This window comes from Mobula hypostoma, chromosome 15, assembly GCF_963921235.1.
Source record: "Mobula hypostoma chromosome 15, sMobHyp1.1, whole genome shotgun sequence".
Classification (NCBI taxonomy): domain Eukaryota; kingdom Metazoa; phylum Chordata; class Chondrichthyes; order Myliobatiformes; family Myliobatidae; genus Mobula; species Mobula hypostoma.
Window position 1 is genome coordinate 62,121,154 of NC_086111.1, and position 25,249 is coordinate 62,146,402.

Below are 25,249 nucleotides of genomic sequence, written 5' to 3' on the forward strand. Positions count from 1 at the left end.
TCGTTTTTTTTGCACTACCTTACTTTCCCTTTTCTATTTTCTATTTATGATTTATAATTTAAATTTTTAATATTTACTATTGATTTGTACTCCAGGGAGCACGAAGCACAGAATCAAATATCACTGTGATGATTATATGCTCTAGTATCAATTTTTTGGTGACAATAAAGGATAAAGTATAAAGGAGTTCCCAACCTTTTTTATGCCATGGACCTTAACAATTTACTAAAGAGTCCATGGCTCCCAGGTTGGGAACCCCTGATCTACACAATCAAAGACATTACGTCATACCATCGTCTCTTCCTGTCCCTCTTACTTTCTTCATTTGAGCCATTCACTTTGTCACATTCAAATTTCTCACTTCAATAATTTTCTCACGGCATCCTGTGCAGTTTCAACTTAATAATTGTCTGTGTACCCTACCTTGATCCTTCTCTCCAAACTCCCCAACAAATTTTCAAAGTCACTCATGTCATGTGATTATCTTACTCCTAGTATCTCTGATTACCTCCTTGAACAGTACACAATTCTTTTCTGGATGCAATCCAACGTTCCCTCTAATTTTGTCTTAAACAGTTGCATGGACCTATCGTTGCTCTAGGCAGGAAATTTTGACACAGCCTGAAAGCGGCGCAGAATTTTAATAGAACATATAAAAGAAGATTCCAGCTGTGAGGCAGCAAGGGCTACGTGCATGGGAGCATTGCAGTTGTCGTGCCCCCGCGCACGTGTGCAGCTTAGAGGGAACAGTGTTTCAATCGTATTTCTGAGTCTTCCTGAAAGCTTTGCCCAATTCAGATACTTGCACTTCAAAGCTAGTTCTCAAACTATGTATTTGCAATATTTTTCATTTAGCCAAATGCTCTGTTCAGAATTTCTGATGACTAGACCCTAGTAAATTCATTCCACACCCTAGCTGTCATTTGCAATTATGACATAAATTTTAGGGCCTTCATCAAGTAATGCTGCAGATTTAATCAATTAAAGATGACAATGGTTAAATTTAGATCATTCCAACAAAACCACCATGCCTATAGCACCGCAAACATGAGGAAATCTGCAGATGCTGGAATTTCAAGCAACACACATAAAAGTTGCTGGTGGAACGCAGCAGGCCAGGCAGCATCTCTAGGAAGAGGTACAATCGACGTTTCGGGCCGAGACCCTTCGTCAGGACTAACTGAAAGAAGAGCTCATATCCCTTTTGCCAATCACCTGTCCAGCTCTTGGCTCCATCCCTCCCCCTCCTGTCTTCTCCTATCATTTTGGATCTGCCCCTCCCCTCTCAAATCTCTTACTAGCTCTTCCTTCAGTTAGTCCTGACGAAGGGTCTCGGCCTGAAACGTCGACTGTACCTCTTCCTAGAGATGCTGCCTGGCCTGCTGCATTCACCAGCAACTTTGATGTGTGTTGCCTATAGCACGCTCAAGTTCTCTTTCATCAAAATTTCTAACAATTCCAAAGAAATCAGGTGACAATTATGAGTGTCAAGTACATCCAGCCTCATTTTTTCTCCGTACTCTGCTGGTATTCTTCTAATGCAGATTGTCCCTTGCTTTATCAATGAATTTGTATCTTTTCCCCCCTCTATGACTATTTTCCACTCCTGCATCTTTATGCTGAGTTAGCTGTTGACCACCTGACCTGCTTTCCAGACTCCCGTGTGAGTCAATGTTGTGTGGTGTTCTAAAAAAAAAAATCGCCCTTTATCCAAAAAAAAAATTCCTTCATCCCTTTTAATGATTCTCCAAACCATCAACAATTAAACAATCTCACTCAAAAGATTATTGACAGGTCAGCTTAGCTTTTAGAACTATGTTCCTAAACTGTGGAATTCAAGTAAGGGATTCATACAAGGAATGTAGATGCAGTTGACACTTTTAAATTCCAACGCAAAAACTATTTATTTAACCTTGTTTCTAACTAATATCTTTTGTCTTTAACGTTCCGCAGTCATCGTGCATTCCATGTCTCTGGACCTTGACGCTGATCGGTCAAGGACATGCGGTGGCTGCCTAGGCTTCGGCCTCCCCGATACAAGCGTTCTCTATTAAGGAAATAGTACCTTGGGGGAACATCATACTCGACTCAAGTGATCAAACTACTAATAGGATTAGGCAAATTCAATGCCACCAAGCTTTGGGTAAAGTTTTGAACAACATTGATAGCTGAAAATAAGGTGAAGGATAAGCAAGACTGAACCATCTTTGTCTTTTATAGGCTGGTGAGCCTGATGCCAGTCATGGGTAAATTATTGGTTATACAAGTATTTGGATAGTCAGGGCCTGATTAGGGATAGTCAACCTGGCTTTGTGTGTGGCAGGTCCCATCTAACTAATTTCAAGTATTTTTCAGAGAGGCTGCCTTTAAAAGTTGGATGAAGAGGGGAGGGAGGGAACGTTGACTCAGACCATGAGAGGCCTGCGTCGGGCATTTTCATGCCTTACAAGGCGCAGATTGGAAGTCTGTGTGGGCACCACTCCTCGCACAGACACTAGAGCAATGTGTGATGAAGTGCCTTGCTCAAGGACACAAACACGCTGCCACAGCTGAGGCTTGAACTAGTGACCTTCAAATGACTAGACGAACACCTTAACCACTTGGATGAAGAGGAGGCAGTGAACATTGTTAATGGCCTTGCTAAAATCAATATGGACAAAGTCCCACATGAGAGACTGGTCCAGAAGGTAAAGTCAATCGGCATTTAGGAGGAGGTAGTCAATTGGATTCAATGTTACCTCAGCAGGAGAAGCTAGAGAGTGGTAGTAGATGGATCCCTCTCTGACTGGAGGCCTTGACTAGTGGTATGCCGCAGGGATCGGTGCTGGATCTGTTGTTGTTTGTCATCTATATCAATGATAATGTGCTAAACTAAATCAGCAAATTTGCAGATGACACCAAGACTGGGGGCATAGCAGACAGCAAGGAAGGCTATCAAAGCTTGCAGACTGTTCTGGACCAACTGGGAAAAGTATCATATGTAATTTAATGCAGACACTTTTGAGATGTCGCACTTTGGGAGGACAAATCAGGGTAAGACTTGCACAGTGAATGGTAAAACAAAGGGATCTGGGAATACAGATCAATAATTCCTTTAAAGTGGCACCACAGATAGGATTGTAAAGAGAGCTTTGGCACATAGGCCTTTATAAATCAGGACACTGACTACAGGAGTTGAGATATTATGTTGAAGTTGTATAAGACATTGGTGAGGCTGAATTTGGAATACTGTATGTTTTTCTGGTCACCTACATACAGGAAGGATATCAATAAACTGAAAGAGTTCAGAGAAAATTTACACGAATGTTGCTGGTATTTGAGAATCTGAATTATAGGAATAGGTTAAATGGGTTCAGACTTTATTCCCTGGAGCGCAGGAGAGTGAGAGGAGAACTTAAAGAGCTACACAAAATTATGAGGGATATTGATTGGGTGAATGCATGCAGACTTTTCATCCCATCAGGTTGTGTGAGACTAGAATTAGAAATCACAGGCTTAAGGGGTGAGGTGAAACATTTAAGAGGAATCTGAGGGAGAACTCCTTCACCCAGGAGGTGGTGCAATTGTAGAAGGAGCTGCCGGCAGAGCTGGTAGATGTTAATTCAACTGTAGCATTAAGTAAAGTTTGGAGAGGGAGGTGGGTGAGAGAAGTATGGTCTGTGTGGAGCTGAATGGGGCTAGGTAGAAAACCAGGCTGGTATAGACTAGATGGGCCAAAGAACCCATTTCTGTACTGTCATGCTGTATGACCATCATTGTCTTCCTGGCTTCCGCAGCCAAAGCCTTAACCTTAAGTTTTCTATCCTATCTCTAAATATCTTTCCTTGCTTTAGACACTCCTTTAAGCCTGCCACTTTGAACAAATGGTCCTCATTTGTCCTGGGTGTTAAAATTATGTTTGTCAGTACTGAAAACAGCTTATAAGATATGGAACCCATTCAATCGTACTGACTAAGTAATCTACCTGAGTTAATACCACTTTCTGTGTGTTTGGACCATATCCTTCTAAGCTTTTTTTTTAATTCATGTTCCTGTCCACCCCTATTTCCTTTGGCAGCTCATTCCATATTTAAATACAACACAAGTAAACCGTTCATTAACTGCTCAAAAAGTACATTTATTATCAAAGTATGTATACATGAAACATCCTTGAGATTTGTCTCCTTACAGGCAGCCACAAAACAAAGAAACCCAAAAGAACACAAAACAAAGACCTTCAAACACCCAATGTGCAGAGTGAAAAATAAATTTAGTCAGCAGTTAAATCCTTCCCCCAATTGATCACAAAGTGGAATTACTGTATCCAAAAGATTTTCATTCTCAAAGTTTCAACATTTAAACCACTTCCATTGTCAAGTTTTGTCCTTTGAGGCCCAAGGAAAGCCTTTACCAGTATTGACATACGTGTAAAGAAAATTCAATCTACTGGACTTTCAATCTTATGGAAATCTGTGTCCTATAAAATACACAGCTTACTCCAAGATTGAAGTAGCACATCCGATCACCATCCACATCTAAACAACCAAAAGATACCTTACATCAGAATGAACCATATATAACCATATAACAATTACAGCACAGAAACAGGCCATCTCGGCCCTTCTAGTCCGTGCTGAACTCTTACTCTCACTTAGTCCCATCTACCTGGACTCAGCCCATAACCCTCCATTCCTTTCCTGTCCATATACCAATCCAATTTTTTTTTTTTAAATGACAAAATTGAACCTGCCTCTACCACTTCTGCTGGAAGCTCGCTCCACACAGCTACCACCCTCTGAGTAAAGAAGTTGCCCCTCCTGTTACCCCTAAACTTTTGCCCCTTAACTCTCAACTCGTGTCCTCTTGTTTGAATCTCCCCACTCTCAATGGAAAAAGCCTATCCACGTCAACTCTATCTATCCTCCTCATAATTTTAAACACCTCTATCAAGTCCCCCCTCAACCTTCTACGCTCCAAAGAATAAAAACCTAACTTGTTCAACCTTTCTCTGTAACTTAGGTGCTGAAACCCAGGTAACATTCTAGTAAATCTCCTCTGCACCCTCTCTATTTTGTTGACATCTTTCCTATAATTCGGTGACCAGAACTGTACACAATACTCCAAATTTGGCCTCACCAATGCCTTGTAAAATTTTAACGTTACATCCCAACTCCTATACTCAATGCTCTGGTTTATAAAGGCCAGCATACCAAAAGCTTTCTTCACCACCCTATCCACATGAGATTCCACCTTCAGGGAACTATGCACCATTATTCCTAGAACCCTCTGTTCTACTGTATTCCTCAATGCCCTACCATTTACCATGTATGTCCTATTTTGATTAGTCCTACCAAAATGAACTTAAGTAGAAGGCCATAACTTCTCCATTTCAAATAAAGGCTCTCTCTTCCACCTCACTTCCTCTTTCTGGCCTTATGAGCTGCAGATGGGAAATACTAACCACTGCTCTATGAAATCTTTTTCTGTTGAATAACAAAAGCCTATTCAATATGCTGCAATTATAGTTCATAGGATATTATCTGTTCTGACTGGTATACTCATTTAGTAATCGGACTCTCATTAGGTCATGAATACAAAACTGCACAGTCATAGTTTGTACTACTTCAGGTTACCAATTTATAAAAGGTCAATGGCATTTGCAACAATACAGGCTTGAAGCTGTGCATGTGGCTTTTTAAAAAACATTTTTGTTGTTCTGAATTTAAATACTTAGCTACCAGTCCAAATAGAATAGAATCACATCTGCAGAAGAGCAAAGTACCTCAGAATTCTGCCAACACGGAATCAAACCACTTAAGCATGTGCAATTCTTCAATAAAGATAGAATTAAATGTCAATTGGAAGCAAAACTGATTGATTCCTGGAGTTTTCCTACTCATTCTGAAAGGCCCCGATAGAGTGTACGTGGACAGGATGTTTCCTATGATGGGGGAGTCTAATACCAGAGGACACAGCCTCAGAATGGAGGGACTTACTTTTAGAATGGAGATGAGAAGGAATTTTTTTTTAAGCCAGAGAGTGGGGAAGCCACGGAATTCGATGCGACAGGTGGCTGTGGAAGCCAAATCATTGGGTATATTTAAGGCAGAGGTTGATAGATTCTTGATTAGTCGGGGCAAGAAGAGAAACAAGGCAAAGGCAGGAGATTGGGGCTGAGAGGGGAAAATGCATTAGCCGTGAGGAAATAGCGAGCAGACTCAATGGGCCAAATGCCTAATTTTGCTCCTATATCTTATGGTCGTTCTCATGAAATCAGTTGTATGGATGTGATGTACATCCTGGGGCTGCGGGAGGCAAAGGGGGAGATTGCTGTGGCTCGTGCTGAGATTACTCAGACTTCCCTTGACACAAGTGAGGTACAAGGTGACTGGCGGACAGCAAACATTTCCCTTCTTCAAGGCAGGCAGCAAGGAAAACCTTGGCAACTATAGACGTGTGAGCCCAACAGCAACAGGGAAGATACTGGAAAGATAACGGGAGAGGATCAATGATCATTTGTAAAGATAGGGACTAATCAGAGACAGCCGACAGGGTTTTGCCAGAGGCAGGTCCTGTCTGATCGATTAGATTGAATTCTTTGAAGAGGTAATAGTATATTGATGAGGATAGGGCAGTAAATCATAGTGCCATGCAGGGTCGGATTTAGTGGGGTTGGGGCCCCTGGGCTGGAGGCCCTGATGGGCCCCTGCCGACACCGTAAAATGCTGCTGTACCAAGCAAAAAACAGGCAAGAACAAGAGCAAAGGTTGTACTGGTCTAAATATTGAAGCTGTGGACCAAGACATTGGTTTAGTACAATACGTAGGCTATAAACTTACAGGCCTTAAGAGGGAGGACAGGAAGTATTGCAGATTCTTAGTTTGAAGGACAGCATCTAAAGCACTCAAAAATTGACCTAGGTTTAGTTGGCTTAGTAAAGTTATGAGGGAGACGAAGTATGATGTACCCAATCTTAAATCTTTATTTAGCTATTGCTGTACATACCATAGGCCTTATTTCTCAAACAGTGCCAAAGCATTTTTATCTCGGTATTTTTCTCAGCCGTGTGTTCTGAAAAAGTAAAATGGAAATGAGAGACCAAAAGGCCAAGAGAGATGGTACTATGGCAAACTAGGAAACTTGACAATACTCCAACAATCTTTTTGAAAAATAAGATCTAGCACATACTAACCTATTGCTGTGCAGTGTGGCTTGCAGAGTAAAGACCACTTATTACTTACTAGGTATGTAAACAGTCAACTATTAGCTTATTGCTACAAAAACAGGAACAGCACTGACACACAAGCTTAGATATTTACAAAGTCAGCTGCTTGTTTTTCAAAATTAAAGCCTAGTTCTTCTGGATTTCTTCGAGCAGCAAAGTCCTTGATCAGATCACTAGAATCCAGTTTCCGAACAAGATCACTTTCAAGTGACATCAGAGTAAGATGATTCAGCCTGTCCTGTCCCACTGTGGATCTGAGCCTGTTCTTCACTGGCCTGAGCTTGGAGAAAGATCACTCACCACTTGCACTTGTGACAGTGAGAGTCAGGTAAAGCCTCAAAGCAATGCTTACATTTGGGAAGATGACCTGCAAGTTCTTTTTTTCTCTGAGGAAGCATAAAAGCTCTGTTGTGGATGAAATATCTTTGTCACTTACAAATTCCCTGAAATGGACAATCTCCTCCACAAAGTCTAACTCCAGGTCAGCTGAGTAGCTGCTTTGAAGATCAGATGCTCTCTTGTGCAGATCTTGTACAGAGAGAGAAGGGATATTGTTTAGGATGCCAAATGTGTTGTTAAGGTCATTATATGATGCAAATCTGCAATCAATTTCTGCAAGTAATCTATCCATCACGACCAAAAAAAAACAGTAGCTGAAAAATTTTCTCTGGCTGACAAGCCAACATCGGGTGTTATGGATTCACCCAGAAAGGCTTTACGTTTTCTTTGTCATTGGGTGTCTTCTTTGCACACTTGCGAGACTGTTGGAGACATAGTTTTAGCCTGGGTCCCAAAAGTATCAAATTGATCACGCAAGCCTGCTATGTATCCCCGTGGTGATCTCACCAAATCCACAGCATTATACAGGTCTAGATTTACAGCTTGCAATGCAACACTTGCACTTTCAAAGCGCTGAAGAATGCAATGCCGCTGGAAGGGGAATATAAGAGTCATTTCCTAGATATGTGCTCACCATTTACAAGCTTGCGTTTGAAGTGAAATTTGGAGAAAAAAAACGTCTCTGCTGTTTGTATACTCGTTCCGAAGCTTTGATATCCACATCCTTATTCGGGCAGGACTCCGGCCTTTTATTAGCCCAGTATGCTCGGACTGAATCATCTAACGTTTCCTTTCCCCAGCGAGCAGGATCAGTGCTGTAAGGATCCTCAGTAGCAGTAACGTTAACATTAATGGCGGCCCGACTTGGTTGTTCGGAGGCCTCTGTGGTCGGGAATCCCAAAGTCATGCTCTCTGCCTCTTCAACGTTAGCTGCTGACTGTGGCAAGGACTGTGGTCCTGTGTTAACGCTGGTGCTAGCACTAGCTGTTGAAGAAGTCTTCATTTGTCCACCGGTCTCAGACTGTGACAAGAGCAATGGTACTGCTGCATCATCGAGAACAGGTTTAAAAAAACTCTGTCAATTTCAATGTCTTTTTTAATGCTTCTTTCTCACAGTCCTCTTTTTCTTGTTTCTTTTTTCTTTTCTGTGCTCCACTCCCGTATTTTTTTTGTCTGCCATGATGATAGCTACCTATTTTGGGCCCCTCTGCAGCTCTGGCCCCTGGGCTGCAGCCCAGCCTAGGCCTGCCTAAAGTCCGGCCCGGGTGCCATGGTTACAGTGATGCTATTACAGCTTGGGACAATCCGGACTTTGGAGTTCAAATCTGGTGCCATTCTTTGGCAAAGCCTTTTGTTAATATTTCATAACTTCAAAACATTAAACTAATTCAAAGGAAGACATGGGAATCCAGGAATGCGGATCTAACTTCGTGTTTACTTTAAGAGAGATGCGCTTATATAACATGGTAGCATGACGACATATGTAATTCATGTATTTTTTACATATAACCTGTAATTATTTAAACAAACAAGAATGCTTCAAACATATATACAAGGCTACTCAAATATTGTGTGGGCACGTGGCCAAGTGGTTATGGCATTGGACTAGCGACTTGAAGGTCGTGAGTTCGAGCCCCAGGACACGTGCTGTGTCCTTAAGCAAGGCACTTAATCACACATTGCTCTGTGATGACACTGGTGCCAACCTGTATGGGTCCTAATGCTTCCCTTGGACAACATTGCTGTCGTGGAGAGGGGAGACTTGCAGCATGGGCAACTGCTGGTCTTCCATACAACCTTGCCCAGGCCCTGCACCCTGAAGAGTGAAGACTTTCCACGCACAGATCCATGGTCTCGCAAGACTAACAGATGCCTTCATTATTACTCAAATATTACTGAAATATTAAATACACTACACCTTTGATAAGGTCTTACAAGGAAGGCTAGCTCAGAGGGTTAGAGCCCATGGGATCCAGGGCAAGTTGGCAAACTTGAATCACAATTGGCCTGGCAGTAAGGAGAAAGAGGGTGACGGTAGAGATCCACTTTTGTCATTAGCATACAGTTCGCAGTTTGTGATATGTGAGCAACAGATGAGGAGACACAATCAGCAAATTAATAGATGACTTAAACATTGGTATAGTTTATGGTAATGTGGAATCTTAAGCTGCTGATGATTATTACAGTTTTAGAGAGATGGGCTGAAAAATGGCAGATGGCATTTAATTCAGACAAATGCAAGGTAGTGCATTGCGGGAGTTTAAATGAGGCTTCAATAAGCACAATGGATGGCAAAGACTTGGGGAATACTGTGGCAACTCGGAGTACAAGCCCATAGAACTTTGAAGGTGACAACACAAATAGATAGCATGGTTAGGAAAGCACAAGGGAAATTGATATTCATTAGTTGGGGCACTGAATAGAGAAGGAGAGAGGTTATGTTCCAACACAATAAACCCTGGTCAGACCTCAGCTGGAGTTCTCTGTGGTCATCAAAGAGTGGGAGACACACACACTAGGAACTCAATTGGTCTGGCAGCATCAATGGGGGAAAATGTACAGCTAATGTTTCGGGCAGAGATCCTTCATCAGAAAGGATAGGATGGTCACAAGATAGTACAGTGCAGATTCACCAGGATGGAGCAGTTGCATTATGGGGAGAGACTGGAGAAGCCAGGTCTTCCCCTCCTGAAGCACAGGAGGGACATCACTGAGGTATAAAGTTGTGCTTGGGCAGGGATAGGCCCTGTAGGAAAACTTTTCTGCATACCAGAGGTAGAAAACAACTAAAGATCACGTTTAGGGTAAGGGGAAGAGATTTAGAGGGCACGTGAGGGTGATTTACTTCACTCAGAGTGGCAAGTACCTGAAATGCACTGCTTGAGGGAGTAATTGAAGCTGGGTCACTGACAGCATTTAAGTAGTGTCTAGATGACTTTGGTTCTGTGGATAATGTGCTGAGCAACAGGGTTAATACCAAAAGGTGCCCACTGATTGGCATGGATGAGTTGAACTTGGTTCTTTTCCACACCACACTTATGGTTCTACAATCAGAGTCATGCTACTCTGTCAGTCATCTGGGTAATAATTAACAATGGAGTTCTTACCCAAGTTGCTTCAACGGCACCTCCCGAGTCCCCTATGCCACCACTGGACATGACAAAAGCAGAAGACACATGGGATCATCATCAAGACATTCATACACCATTCTGACCTGGAAATATCTTACCATTCATCATCGTGTCTAATGCCTGGAATTCCTTCTCCAACAACATTGTGGGTGAAATCTTACCGTTACTTTAAGGCCAATCAGGGAAATACTGGATTTGCCAGCAATGTCCGGTTGTTGAAAAATGCTTAAATAAAGTGAAGATGAGATTCTATTAGCTATCAATAGACAAGGACATATTTCCATCATGTCTCGCTCCACACAGCTTCTTTGGATTATGACTGATCTTTCTTTTAACTTACAAAGAGGACTTGATATAGGTCTCTTGTTCAAGAAAGAGACTGACTTCTTTTTCCTCTCTAATCCAAAACTTTTGTTGCTTTTCACACCATTCTCTGCTTCCTTTATTAATTCCCCAATTTATTTATTGAGATCCAGCACAGAATAGGTCCTTCTGACCCTTTGAGCCAGCAATCCCCGATTTAATCCTAGCCTAATCACAGGACAATTTACAATGACCAATTAACCTAGCAACCCGTAAATCCTTGGACTGTGGTAGGAAACTGGAGCGCCCAGAGGAAACCTATACAGTAATGGGGAAAATGTACAAACTCCTTGCAGACAGTTGAGTCACTGGTACTATAAAGCATTGTGCTAACCATTACACTACCACTTGTAAATGTTCACAATATTCAAGGATTTGTCAGTGGACTTAAATGGATTTGCCACAGTCACCACCAACTTCATAAGGATTTGCATGGACCAGTGTGTACCAACATAAACATTTAGGGTCTTGCCCAACCAGAAGCCCTGGATGAACCAGGAGATTTGTAATCCGCTGAGGGCTATTTAGGGCTGGGGACACCAAGTTGAAGTTGAGTTCATTGTCACAAGTACGTCTATGCACAGGTGGAACAAAAAAAAAGTTACCTGTATCATCATCTGAGCAGCATTCACAAGATAAACATAAATTAATTAAAAGATTCAAAGTACATTTATTATCAAAGTATGTATGCAGTATACAACCCTGAGATTTGTCTTCCTCACAGACAGCCACAAAACAAAGAACCATGGAACCAAACTGTCCAAAGAAAAACATCAAACCCCCTTCCCTCCTCCCAGGTGCAAAAACAAAATCGCGCAAATGGTAACAAAAACAAGGAAAACCCAGCACGTAAAACACAAAAATCACCAGACATATTTCAGTACAGTTCAGCTCAGTGTTCATTATCTGCAGGCCTTCTTGAGGATGTCTCTTCTGGTGGAATTGTTTGCTGGTACCATCTTCAATTATATATATATTTTAAAATTACAATTGAACAAAAAAAAGTTCATTTTAGTGCAAAGTTTAGTGCTCATCATGCTATTAAACTGTGGTGATTGGGGTTTTGTTGGTTGGTTCAAGAACCAGATGGTAGAAGGGAAGTAACTGGTTTTGAACTTGGGCGTCAGGCTTCTGTACCTCCTGCACGATGGTAGCTTCAAAAGGATGGCATGGCCCAGATGGTGGGGATCTCTGATGAGGGACATTGTCTCCTTGAGGCAGCACCCCCAGTAGACACTACCGATAGATGGGGAAGGATGAGTCCACGAATCTGCAGCTTCTTACAGTTGTGCAGATGCAAATTGCCATATCAGACCATAAATCAACCAATCAGGTTATCTCTTGTAGAAGTTTGTTACCACATTAGATCATCAATATTTAGAGATAATAAACAAGATTTATGACTGTATATCTAAATATAATAAAGCCATAAGCTTTGGTAGGGTACTTAGATGAATACACACATTATACAATAATTGGATGGTAGTAAACTGTGCTTATTGGGCAGTATATTCAATGTGTGCTACCAATGATGCTGAGTCCTCAGTCAGTCAGGGTTAACCATGGATGTTGCATCTTAGCTGCCTGGATATGCAAGTCAGGGCAGTACAATATGGAGAACAAGCTGCTTCCCCGGTAGCAAGCAACCCCTCTCCAAGCATCTGATGAACCCAAAGGAACAACAGAAGCCAATACAGTTTGGCATCAGCAGCATTGCAGGTTGGTGTTGATCTCAAGGTAGGACCACCTTAGGGACTCCGGCTCTGGATTTTTCCATCAGGCTTTACTCCCAAAGCCATCCACGAGTGGATACAGCCGCAAGGCAGCAGAGGTTTGAGATCAGAGTTTCCCTTCTCCTAGATGAGTTGCCGGCCACGGCTGACGAGCCCCATCTGCTCGAAGTGACTGGTTTTAAGGCACCAGTGGCCCACCTTTGCCCTTTCTCTTGTCTGTAGTAACAGTTCTGCTGGGCTTAGGAGCTAAGCCGCACGTGAAGGCCAGGAGCTGGGCTTGGTTGTCAGAGGCTATTTGAGTCACGCAACATTGGGAGCATTCAATAGGTAGTGGGAGCTTGTCCTCACTACCACGCCCAGCTATAAAAACATCCAGAAGAATCATTATTAACTCCAATAAAATTACTTCATTATTTCTTAAACATAAACTTTGGCAGAAAATGTTTGCCTATAAATGGCATATGTTACACCAATGGGTTACTTTGAAGAGCTTTACAAGCAAATAATATAACAGCAGCCTCCGGCCAGGTGGAATGAACATCAATTTCTCTAACCTAGTAAATTACCCCCCCCCTTTTTTCATTCCCATCTCTGGATCTCCTTCACCCCTTCTCCTCTTCTCACCAACCCATCACTTCCCTGGTTCCCTTTCTTCAATGGTTCACTGTTCTCTCCTGTTAGATTCCTTCTTATTCAGCCCATTAACACTCCATTTATCACCTCCTAGCTTCATACTTCATCTCCCCTCACCACCTTCCCCCATACCCAGTTTCACCTGTCACTTTCTGGCATCTCCAGTCCTGGTGAAGGGTCCCAGTCCAAAACAATGACCGTTTATTCTCCTCCATAGATGCTGCCTGACTTGCTGAATTCCTCCTGCATTTTGTATGTGTTGTTAACACTGAATTTTATTATTTTGAATATTGGTAGAAATTTCCTTAATCCCCATCAGGAGACCAAATATCCAATTTTACCTACCAAAGAATGAAATGAGAAATTGTCAAACTTATGAATTTTCATAATTTGGTACTAAATGCAAGAAAGTAAGACTTTGCAGAAAGAAAGCAACAGCACTTTAAAAAAAATTTTGCATCTGTAGGAATTTGGACCAAAGTTATGATGCAATTCATTTCTCTATTAATCTATTTATTCCTGCCAGGGGAAGGAGGACTTTTCGGATTGAACTTGAGATTAATTATTGATCTAAACATTCTTTTTCTGTGCAACTCCTTTTGAAGCACTGCGGATGTGCTAACAGTGATTACATTCCATTGCAAGCAATTTCATCCAAACTATTAACAACAATATATATAATTTAATCACCATTCAGTTCAGTACCAATCACACTCAATGGTAATTCCTTACCCATGTCATTATTAACTGCTTTGTCTCATTCCTGCCTTGCCTAGGGCACCATAAATAATAAATAGTAATAGAACCATAAATAGTTAAATAGTAATATGTAAATTATGCCAGTAAATTATGAAATAAGTCCAGGACCAGCCTATTGGCTCAGGTTGTCTGACCCTCCAAGGGAGGAGTTGTAAAGTTTGATGGCCACAGGCAGGAATGACTTCCTATGACGCTCTGTGTTGCATCTCGGTGGAATGAGTCTCTGGCTGAATGTACTCCTGTGCCCAACCAGTACATTATGTAGTGGATGGGAGACATTGGCCAAGATGGCATGCAACTTAGACAGCATCCTCTTTTCAGACACCACCGTCAGAGAGTCCAGTTCAATTAAAGGAAAGTTTTGCAACATTTGCATTCACTTAAACAGAGAAATGATTGTCTGTAATAGTTGCAAAAGATTGTGGACTGTCGACTATAGACTGCTGCAACCATTCATGGACTCAGGGACTTGAACTATATTTTTTTGTGTGTAAATATATTTTACTGCTGTCTTATATGTGCTATATGTGGCTGTTGGTTCTGCGTTTTTCACCTTGGCCCCTGGTTAACTCGGTTTCATTTGGCTGTTGCATGACAAATAAACGTGAACTTGAAAACATTTGTGCTGGTTACTTAAAGAAGGCAGGTAGCTGGCGACTAAGTACACAGCAGTGGGTTATTGCTTGCAAATATTGCCTATTGGTAGTCATCATTTCCACCTGAGATTTGCCATAACATTTTGAGAACTATGGCTGTCTGGACTAATTTCATTTATATTTTTTTGCTCTGCTCACTGTAAGCTCTTAAGGGAATTAAGATGAGTGTGGTGTGAGAGAATGGGGGTCGGTTAGGAGAGGGAGACAGGGATAGAGAGAGGGACGGGTAGGGATAGATAGGTATATAGATGTACATACCCATGTGGGAAATAGTAGAGTAACGTGAACCAGCTTGTAGCATTTATAGATTTTAAAATGTCCATTTCTCATCAAACGGTGTCATTTTCATGTTTCATCTCTGGGAGGCACTGTCCAGATTGCTGGGATGATTGAGAGCTTCTCTTCATCGAGGATGAGTCACAGCGGCACGCTTTCCCCTTCTGAGTGCAGGGCAGGTTAGCTTTTAGACGCTTCTGGTTTCTGGAGACCCGGAGTTCCTGAGAGTTCCAAGTGGGTAGCGTTTGCCGGCAGACAGTAGTGGGATTCGTGCATCCGTCCGGCAGTTACATTATCGCTGTAACTCAATGGCGTCAATACGCTCGCCGATTACCAGCGTTTTGTGGTGCTTCGTGATCTTTGTACCCCTTGGTGAGTTTTTAAAAACATTATAATTAATGTTTCACGTTGAGTTAAACAGTTCTCGGGACCCCTTTGTTATATTTCAGTTCAATATTTGAAATGAGTACTCAATTGTTTTCCAACCGCATCACTTCTCCGTAGTTTAGTGAATGCAGGCTGCATTTTAAAGAAAATGTAGATTATTCAATAATTCAGCAACTCTCATTCCCACCCCCCTCCCCAAAGGGTCAGGGCCGACCCTTCTGGTTGATAGTTTGGTTGATCGGACCGGGGGGTTGTGAGTGGTGGCTGGGCTTTTAGGGCGAGGGGGAGTACTTGCCCCCGAATCTTCTGCGTGGGGGTTATTGGATTAATTGTGATGGCGCATGCAGTCAAACAGTTTATAATGTTATGCTTCCTTCCTGGTGGCGGGGGATGAGCACGAGAATGAGAATCTAGTGACCATTGACTTCAGCCCCGACGGGAGGGAGTTATTTTGCTGGAAACATAAACAGCTTGTGGTTTATGTTTGCAGTGCATTAAAATAGATAGAAGCAGTTTACAGTGACTCTATGTAATGTGTTGACCTGGATAATGAACGTGGTATACCTTTTTACTGTGTGTGTGTGTGTGTGTGTGTGTGTGTGTGTGTGTGTGTGTGTGTGTGTGTGTGTGTGTGTTGAGTAACATTTTAAACAGCTGCATAAGTTCTTTAAATGACAGGTGTGATTAACAAAGGTGAACGATATTCTGGTACGACCACGGTTGACTCACCAGCGGAATCCGCACGCACTTTGTCCCTGTGTCCTAGGCCATAAGACAGGAGCAGAATTAGGTCATTTGGCCCGTTGAGTCTGCTCCACCAGTCCAACATGGCTGATCTGTTATCCTTGATGCCTTTACTAATCAAGAGCCAATCCATCTCCTCTCTAGATATACCCAATGACCTGGCTCCACAGCCGTCTATGGCAATGAATTCCACCCATTTAGCCTCTGGCTAAAGAAACTCTTTCTCATCTGTTCTTAAGGGACGATCTTCTATTCTGTGGCTGTGCCCTGTGGTCTTAGGCCCCCCCACTATAGGAAACATCCTCTCTACGTCCACCCTATCTAAGTCTACAATAGGTTTCAACACGATCCCCCATTCTTCTAGACACCAATGAGCCATTAAGTGCTGCTCACACATTTAACCCTTACATTCCCAGATCATTTGCATGAACCTCTTCTGGATTGTCTCAAATGCCTGTGCATCCTTTCCTAGATAAGGGGTCTTTTCTTTATCCCAAATGTCTTTCCTTGTAATACATGAAATGTTTGATTATCCTGTGCGGTTGTAGTGGATGAGTATGTTCACCCATGAATCTTTGACCTTTCACCTTGTCTGTTCGGCCTTTGACCTGATAATTTTGTTTGTTTCTTTGTGCTCAGAATCACATTTCATTCTGTGCTGTTCAGTCTAAAAGGAATTGCAAGTATACCACTAATCTTGCAGTGTAGGAGATCCTCTGTGTTCAGCTTTCTAAAAGGGGATTGAGTTAACATTTTGTGTGATGCATGTCGCCTCAGGGATTTGTCTGTATTCAGAAAATTATACTTCTCTGGTTGCGAGTTTCTGCATGTCATGAACTTTACTATCTGCTCCTCAGTGGATCTGAGTGTGTGGCTTGAAGCTCATCAAAATTTGGCATATTGAATAGGAATTGCAGTGAGAAAACTCAGAAAAGCGTAATGTTATGGAGATCCTTTTTGTTTTTACAAGCAGAAGAGATGAGGTGAAGCTGTAAACAGAACACGTTTTATTGAGTACAGCAACTCAACTAGACAACAGAGTCTGGGACAACAACATACCAAATGTGTATCACATAACACTCAGTTCTTAAAAATAATTTTTATTTAAACTACTACACTGCTTCTTTTAAACATAGGGAAAACATGCAGACTGTTATGTTCTGCAACTCCAAAACATAAGAGCTAATTGAAAGGAAAACAAGGGAGCCGAGAGATGCGAGTCTTGTTTACTTTAAGCAAGGCACACATGTATCATGTGGTGACGTTATGATGTATGCCATTTACATACTTTTACGTATAACCTGCAATGCATTATGTAAACAAAGAAGGCATAATCAAACTATATTTACAATATTATTCAAATATTACTGAAATATTAAATGCACAATAATCCTCTCTGTTTAGCTATAAATTCAAACTCAATATGGAATGCATCTCAACTTGTATACATACTATATATACAATATACTGCAACTAATATATAGACATCGGCAGCATGGTAAATGTTTAAATTGCCCCATTCATATTTTAAAAGATTGAATTGCTGTGGAGACTTTTCACTCTTGTGGGAAAATATCTTTCTTCACAAGGGGACCAGTCTGCTTGGTAGGTGAGACTTGTGGCTGTGAATCAATCTCAGCTTCTGGGGGTTCCTCTACAGTGGTGCAGGAGTTGACGCTGAAACTACAGGAAGTAGTTTTGACAGCTCTGGACACCTTCTCCTTTTCTCGTCCTCTTTCTCTGGATCGACTTCCATCCTTGCTTCTCTTCCAGTCCCAGCTTCTTTCTCTCTCTTTATCCTGCTCTCAATCCCGTTCTCATGTTCCTTCTATCTTTTATACCTTTCTATTTTCTCACTCAGGTTTTTTCTCTTTGCTTCTTCTCTCCTTTTCAACTTCTTGTCCTTTTTCTTTTGAATATCTCTGAATTTGCTAATTTCTCAATAAATTAGGTCTCATTTATCCTCTACCATTTTCATGGCATTTATGTCATCTTCCTCTTTCTTTTCCATTTTTTTCTTTCTAGGATGTACGTCTTGATCTTAGGAAGGTGCATTTAGTTCACTGGTGTATCTCTTATTAATCCTTCTGTTGCTCCTTTTACAATCTGATCTCTCCTCTTGGTTTCCTCATCACAACATCATCTGAGGAATCCTTTCTTTTTAAATCTTCTTTGACTATTTTTTTTTAAACTTCCATTCATCTAGCTGGGCTTTGGTCTTTGCATCTACTTTTACAAGCAGCTGTTTATCTCCCATTTGAAATTCATGCAATAACCTTAATGCATGCAGAGTAGATTCTGGTTCTTTATACCAATTCATTTTATGCTTGCAACTTTCCTGAAGCTCCTTGAATTCTCTTCCAATTTAACACCAAAGCACATTTCACAAGTAAATGTCTGATTAACGTTTCAGAAGCTTTCTCAGATAAGTTGCCTACAAAAATTATTGTAGTCAGACCACTTTCTTGATACCTCTGAGCAGCATGGTCCTTCCTTGGTTCAGAGGCACAGAGGTTTGTCCTCTTTTCAGCAATGCTTCATTGCGTAGAGCGTGGAGACGGTTGTGGCATCATCCAGTACCTTTCTTAATTCACTTTCAGTTGACTCTATTGTAGGGGATGTGGCATGCAAATGGTGGATGGATCTCCCATCATGTTGTAGTTGTCTCAGTCAATCACGGCCTCACAATGCAGGCCCTCCTGTTTTTACCACATACAAACCCAGTATGGGTTGCTGGTTGTTGTATTTCACTGTTACAAATGTCATTCCCACTGAAGTTATCTTTTCTCCAGTATAAGGTCTTAGTTGGATATCTGCAGTCAGTATTTTAGAAATGCCATTCAAACTCATTTTGTGGAGTGACTGAAACAGCCGAGCCAGTGTCCAATTCCATTTTAATTAATTTGCCATTCACCTCTGGTTTAAGACGTATTGCTTGTCTATTGTAACTTTCACATTGTAAATCTCAAACCTACTAGGTCCTGTGTTACTCAGTCTCACTTGCTCAAACATTACTATCTCTAATTCACCTTTCTGTGATAGGGTTTTTTCATGCAAGTGGTCATCTCCTTCCCACAATAACTGATGAGGAGGGCACAGTATTTTGTTCAAACTTGGTAAAATCTTTTAAGTTGTACTCGAATATCCTAAGGAAGCCGGATGGCATTGGATGAGAATCTCACATCCTGAGAAAACACCAACTTATCAGCACCTATCAATTCCCATTGACCGTAAATCCTGTTTGGACAACTTTGGGCTCATAAGTGTAAACATGATCTATTTCATATGGGCTTTCTTACTGTGTAATCTGATAACAATTTTCCTCAGAAATTTTTAAGTGTTCTGGTTTGATCTTTAGAGTGATGTCCTTGATTTCAAACACTCCTTGGGATCCTTTACATTTTGTTCATCCTTGACACAAAGTTTTGAGGCTGACTTGTCCCCATGTAGTAGTTTGGTGTGGGTATATAACCTTATGTGTATTAAATGTCAGTGGCACCAATTCCTCCCATTCACAGTCCCGGTCGAGTCCGGCCGGCTCCTTGCACGCTCCGTGCTGGGTTAAGCATCGACTAGCAACTCAGCACTGTAAAATTAAAAAAACGGACAAAAATACTAAAGCCATGGCAAGGTTACCGCCCAACGCGCCACAAGGCAACTATGTGTAGAAGTGGGACTGGGCCAAACTGTTTAAAGTATTAAGTGTCTGGAAACTCTGTAATAAATCTGGAGGTGGGCAGGGCATGGTACTGCCCTCTTACGCAGGGGTTCTATGTAGGGTTACATGGTTTAGTTTGCAATGGGGGCCAACACCAGCGAAATTTGACACACTTTGTTCTGGTTCTTCAACAGTACCCCCACCCCTCTATTAGCAGCTTCAGGGTGTTAGGAACTATCCATGACTGTCAATACCTGGCTTGTCTCCCAGAGGAAAGCAAATGCGAGACTTGTATCTAAGAATCCTCCTGTACTGTTTTATTTAGAGATGTTCACACTGGGTTTATGAACAGAGTACCAAGCCAATGCTAGGTAAAACCAGAAATTGCCAGTCCTTACTGAATTGGCCAAGGTCACTAGCGTGTCCTTGTATCGACTGTGCATAGTATTTCCCCAAATATTTGTAGTAAGTCCCTTGCACACACCCACAGACTGACATGGCAGGCTCCCACTGGAATCCTCCTGCAAAACTACTAGTGTAGTGATCTATGTAATTGGTACTTGTGTCAATTGCCCTTTTCAGTAGACAGACATTAACTGTAACCTGCAGTTTGCTGAAGTCCTGTTGCCCTATGTCCATGGTGCAGAACTGTTCAGTTAATTCTGGAGTCTACGGATTGCCCTTCATCCCAACCCAGTTTTTCCTCCTCCCGCCATTCAGGCTCTTGTGTCCCCAGAATTTCCCATTGAAATTGATATGTCCACCTGATCTAGTCTGCAGCCAAGAAAGTGGATGGTGACATTACTGTCATTCATTGCTTGAATGATGTTTATTCCAGAGCTGCACTCCAAGCAAATTATCCTTCTGTTCCGCAATGTCATTCCCACGCTGGGACCATTCAATAGACTCTCATAAATGTTAGATCATATTAAGTCGTTCTGTCTGAATTCCCTCTCCAGTCAGTCTACACACAAAGCAATCCTGTATTTCTTGATCTGTAAAGGTTTAGAAATGAGGGTCTTTACTTTGTCCATGTGTTCATCGCTTCCCCTGATGTCTCGTTGCACATCAAGCCTGTAGAACTGCTTGTTAATGGGTGATAGATTGAACATGTAGTTTCTCAGCCTGAAGCCATAATGAATGGAAATCCTCAGCATTGGAGAAAAATGCCCCTTCAAGGTTTTCAGTAAATCCTGATATAATCTGTCGTCCAGAGTATGGGTTGACACTAGACTACCAATAATATCTGGCATAGCTCTGACTGTACCAACATCAACAGTATCCTCTTCTTCCTTCCTGACTATTATTCCACGGTCAAAGTAACTTAGATTCAGTTTTTTCTCCATTCTGATGTTTAGTCTGAACAACAACTGTACTTCTTGACCATGTCTGCATGCTGTTATGCACTGAGTTGCGGCTGCAACTATTTTACTCCCTCAAATATAGCGTATCTAATTTATTGCTCTTTGTCTCTGCCCAACAACATGAAGAACCACAAACACTTGTGACTGCTGTTCAGATGTTGCTGCATGAGAAGGAAGCAGTACAATGACTATATGTGTGAAAAATAGAGCGTGTGATTTACAGAGAAGAGCAGTAATAACAGAATATTAAGGAAATAATGAGGTGTGAGCACTCTGTATAAGGAATGTATGGATATGCTCCAAAGAACAATGTCACCATCAAAGTTTCAGGGTCATTCCACCAGGTTCAAGAACAGTTAGTACTCCACTACCATCAGGCTCCTGAACAAAAGGAGATAACTACACTCACTTGCCCCATCACTGAAATACTCCCACAACCAATGATCTCACTTTAAAGACTCATTATCTCATTATCTCATGCTCTCATTGTTTATTGCTATTTATTTATGTTTGCATTTGCACAGTTTGTTTTCTGCACTCTGGTTGATCTTCCATTGGTCCTGTTACAGTTACTATTCTATAGATTTGCTAAGTATGCCCACAGGAAATTGAAACTCGGTTGTATGTGGTGACATATCTACTTTGGTAATATAACTGACTTGGCTTTGAAATGTTGGTTGTGGCAAATGGGGAAAAATAGTTTCATTTATTGATTCCTTTGGAAATAATTTAAGAACTTTGTTAATTGGATGCCATTAGCTTAGGTTGTTCGGCACAACATCTTGGGTCTAAGGAACTGTTCTTGCGCTACGTATGTTCTCTTGCTTGATTGACATGGAGAATAAATCTGAAAGGACCTGTGTTGGAGCTTATTGGGGTGAGGGTCTACAATTATAATTTCCCAAGGATTTTGGTACTCAAGTATGTAGAGTTAAACTTTCAAAAAGGCTAGACCTTTCCGTCAAACTGCCGCAACATGTTCAGAATATGTGGTTTTGTCATTGTGCAACATAAATTCTGTAAAAAACCAATCCACATGTTGTCAAATACCATCACAATGTTAAGCAATTATGTGAGTTCGGAGCAAACCTCAACACATGGCATTCCCAGGATAAAGGGACCTTGTTTTGAAAGTCTGGTTGGAATGATTTTGTTTACATGAGGATTTGGAGACTAATTCTTTCCCGAACCATTGCTGTTTAGAATGTAAACCTGTCGTGGTTCATCGGCCCACAATTACTGTGCTAACGATGAAGTTAAATTAAACCAGTGCCATCTGCCTGCACACGATCCATGCTCAAAGTCAAAATCGAGGTCATTGTCAAATGCGCAAGTCCCTGGGTCCACACTTCCTTGAGGCAGCATCATGGGCATGTGGCATCAGAAAAAACAGCATTCAGCAGAGAAAGTCAAAGTAATCGTAAAATACACATATTTTTACAAGAAAACAAATTTAGAACAAAAAAAAATAGCAAGTCCATTTTCGTGCAAGGTTGTCACAGTGTTCCTAAACTGTAGTGATCAGAGTTTTGCTTATTGGTTAGTAGTTGGAAGGGAAGTAGCTTTTGAACTTGGTGGTGTGGAACTTTAGACTTCTGTACTTCCTTCTGTAGATACGATATTGTAGGATTTTGTGAATAAGCCACGTGAGAGTCGGAGGAGAAGATGGCAGTGCGCCGTGCGTGCGCAGCTCTCCGGTGAAAAATGATATTGTATCCATTAAATAGGGGCCGTGGACAATTCTGATTTGATGGAGAATGGACGTGAAAGCACAGAGGAACATCTGGAGAAATTTCTGAAACACCCGTTCGCTGCTGTCGTTACTGTGTGGTCGTGAATCTTTCGGAGGGTAGGCCTCAAAATCCCTGGCCTTGCCTGCTTTTGGCGACCGAGAAGGAGGTTGAATCGTTCAGATAGAGATGGCGCTCAGTACTCAGTGTCGGAGAGCTGATCAGAGCTCGAAGTTTTCAGCTGACTCAGTTGGATTGTGGTCGGCATGGCAGGGAGAGTTTTTCTTCCTTCTCCCGTCTGTGTGAGATGTGGGACATTTGAGAGACTTTGGACTTTACTGTGCTCACGGACTTCATCAAGTTATGATATTGTTACACCAGTTAGTCCTGATGAAGGGTCTCGGCCTGAAACGTCGACTGTACCTCTTCCTAGAGATGCTGCCTGGCCTGCTGCATTCACCAGCAACTTTGATGTATGTTGCTTGTTATAATTATGCGGTTTTGTCAGTTTCTTCAGTCTTGGTTTGTCCTGTATTTTGTGATATCACACCGGAGGAAATAATGTATCATTTCTTAATGCATGCATTACTAAATGACAATAAAAGAGGACTACATGTCTTCATAATCACACTTGCATTATGAACAAACCAAAAGCAGTCACTTTACACTGATGTTGTTACGTCAGACACCCTGTCTTAAAGCGAACACAACAACTCATTGACGGTGTTTGTGAATTCTGTAGAAGTTTCTATTATGAACAATTTGTGTCATCTGTCACCCTTTACATTAATCTACACAACAAATTGTTTGCCTAAGTGCCCTTTAATCAAGTCTGCTTCCAACACCACTCCTATCAGCGTGCTCCAGGCGTCAATGTCTCTAGGTGTAAAAGGAAATGATCGTCTCTTTTAAACTTTGCCTGCATTCATTTGCTACTTGCTTGGGTAGTTTGATGGTCTGTTGGAACCATAAGTAATTTGTGGCCATTTTGCAATACCCTTAGCACTGAAATAAATAAAACCTTTCTTCTAGTGCAATACATCACTTTAATCTAATTATCTGTACCCAGCCCATCTGACTCTTCCAACACTAGGACATAGGATATTTGATCAACATTTTAAAAACAAGCTTTTGCATTGCATGTTGGACTGCACCAACCGAGATTTACATCAGTTTGAATGCAAATATTCGTGGGGCTAAGAGTAGTTATGCAAACCTCATTGCAGCACCATTTTGCTCCAATTGGAGTTGACAAGATTTCCATTAAATTGGATTAATGCTTAAATCGCCTTTGAAGTGTAAGGACTTTCCTATGTTGTGAGAGTCTGAGACCAGAGGACACAGCCTCAGAGATTAGGAGGAATTTCTTTAGCCAGAGAGTGGTAAGTCTGTGGAATTCTTTGCCACACACAGCTGTGGAGGCCAAGCATTTATGTATATTTAAGGAAGAGGTTGATAGATTCTTAACTGGTCAGGGCATGAAAGGATACAGGGAGAAGGCAGGAGATTGGGGCTGAGAGGAAAATTGGATCAGCCGTCATGAAATGGCCGTCATGATGGGCCAAATGGCCTAATTCTGCTCCTGTATCTTATGGTCTTATGTAGAAACAATTTGTGCAGTACCAGGGCAGCAAAAAGTGTTGAACTAAAAACTGGAAGTACTTTTCTTCTATGCCTTATTTTCTGGAACTTCTCCCCAAATGTACTTCTAATTTTTATCAACCGGTTGCCAAGTCTGTGAAAATTGCCTGTTTTGACCTCCCAGTTGCAATCGTACTGGATGTTTCGTGACTCCTGATCTTGAAGAGTGCATCTAATTCCAGAGCGATGCCAAACCACATTCTAAAATGCAAGTTCAAGCATGCCCATGTGTATGTGAGAGAGCATTTTACAATTCCACTGCAAGCTGTTTCCGTGCTTTAGGTATTTTCCCATTCCAAGGCGAATTGGCTTGCATTAAACCAGTCATCTGAACAAGTGCGGTCAGGGTGCAATCTTTTCCTTAGGGATCTCACAAAGGTCTGGAGGCATGGAAACAAAAGCAGGCGATGCTTGACACATTCAGCAAGTCTGTGACTAGTGGTGTGCCACAGGGATCAGTGCTGGGCCCGTTGTTATTTGTCATCTATATCAATGATCTGGATGATAATGTGGTAAATTGGATCAGCAAATTTGCTGATGATACAAAGATTGGAGGTGTAGTGGACAGTGAAGAAGGTTTTCAAAGCTTGCAGAGGGATTTGGACCAGCTGGGAAAATGGGCTGAAAAATG

At 41.6% G+C, this 25,249-nt stretch overlaps 1 protein-coding gene and 1 long non-coding RNA gene across 2 annotated transcripts in view; one reads left to right on the forward strand and one right to left on the reverse strand.

Annotated features, from left to right (window-relative positions):
- Window positions 1–8,205: 8,205 nt before the first annotated feature.
- On the reverse strand, window positions 8,206–15,217 carry LOC134356926 (uncharacterized). The gene is made up of 2 exons (XR_010020465.1): window positions 15,077–15,217; window positions 8,206–13,130 (listed from the first exon to the last, which is right to left on the reverse strand). It is a non-coding gene; the product is annotated as an uncharacterized LOC134356926 (long non-coding RNA).
- LOC134356925 (protein shisa-5-like) overlaps window positions 15,107–25,249 on the forward strand; it is a 107,692-nt gene continuing 97,549 nt past the window's right edge. The window contains exon 1 of the mRNA XM_063068176.1: window positions 15,107–15,466. Coding sequence (XP_062924246.1) covers window positions 15,403–15,466 — 64 coding nt within the window. The 5' untranslated portion in view covers window positions 15,107–15,402. The remainder of the gene's footprint in view (window positions 15,467–25,249) is intronic.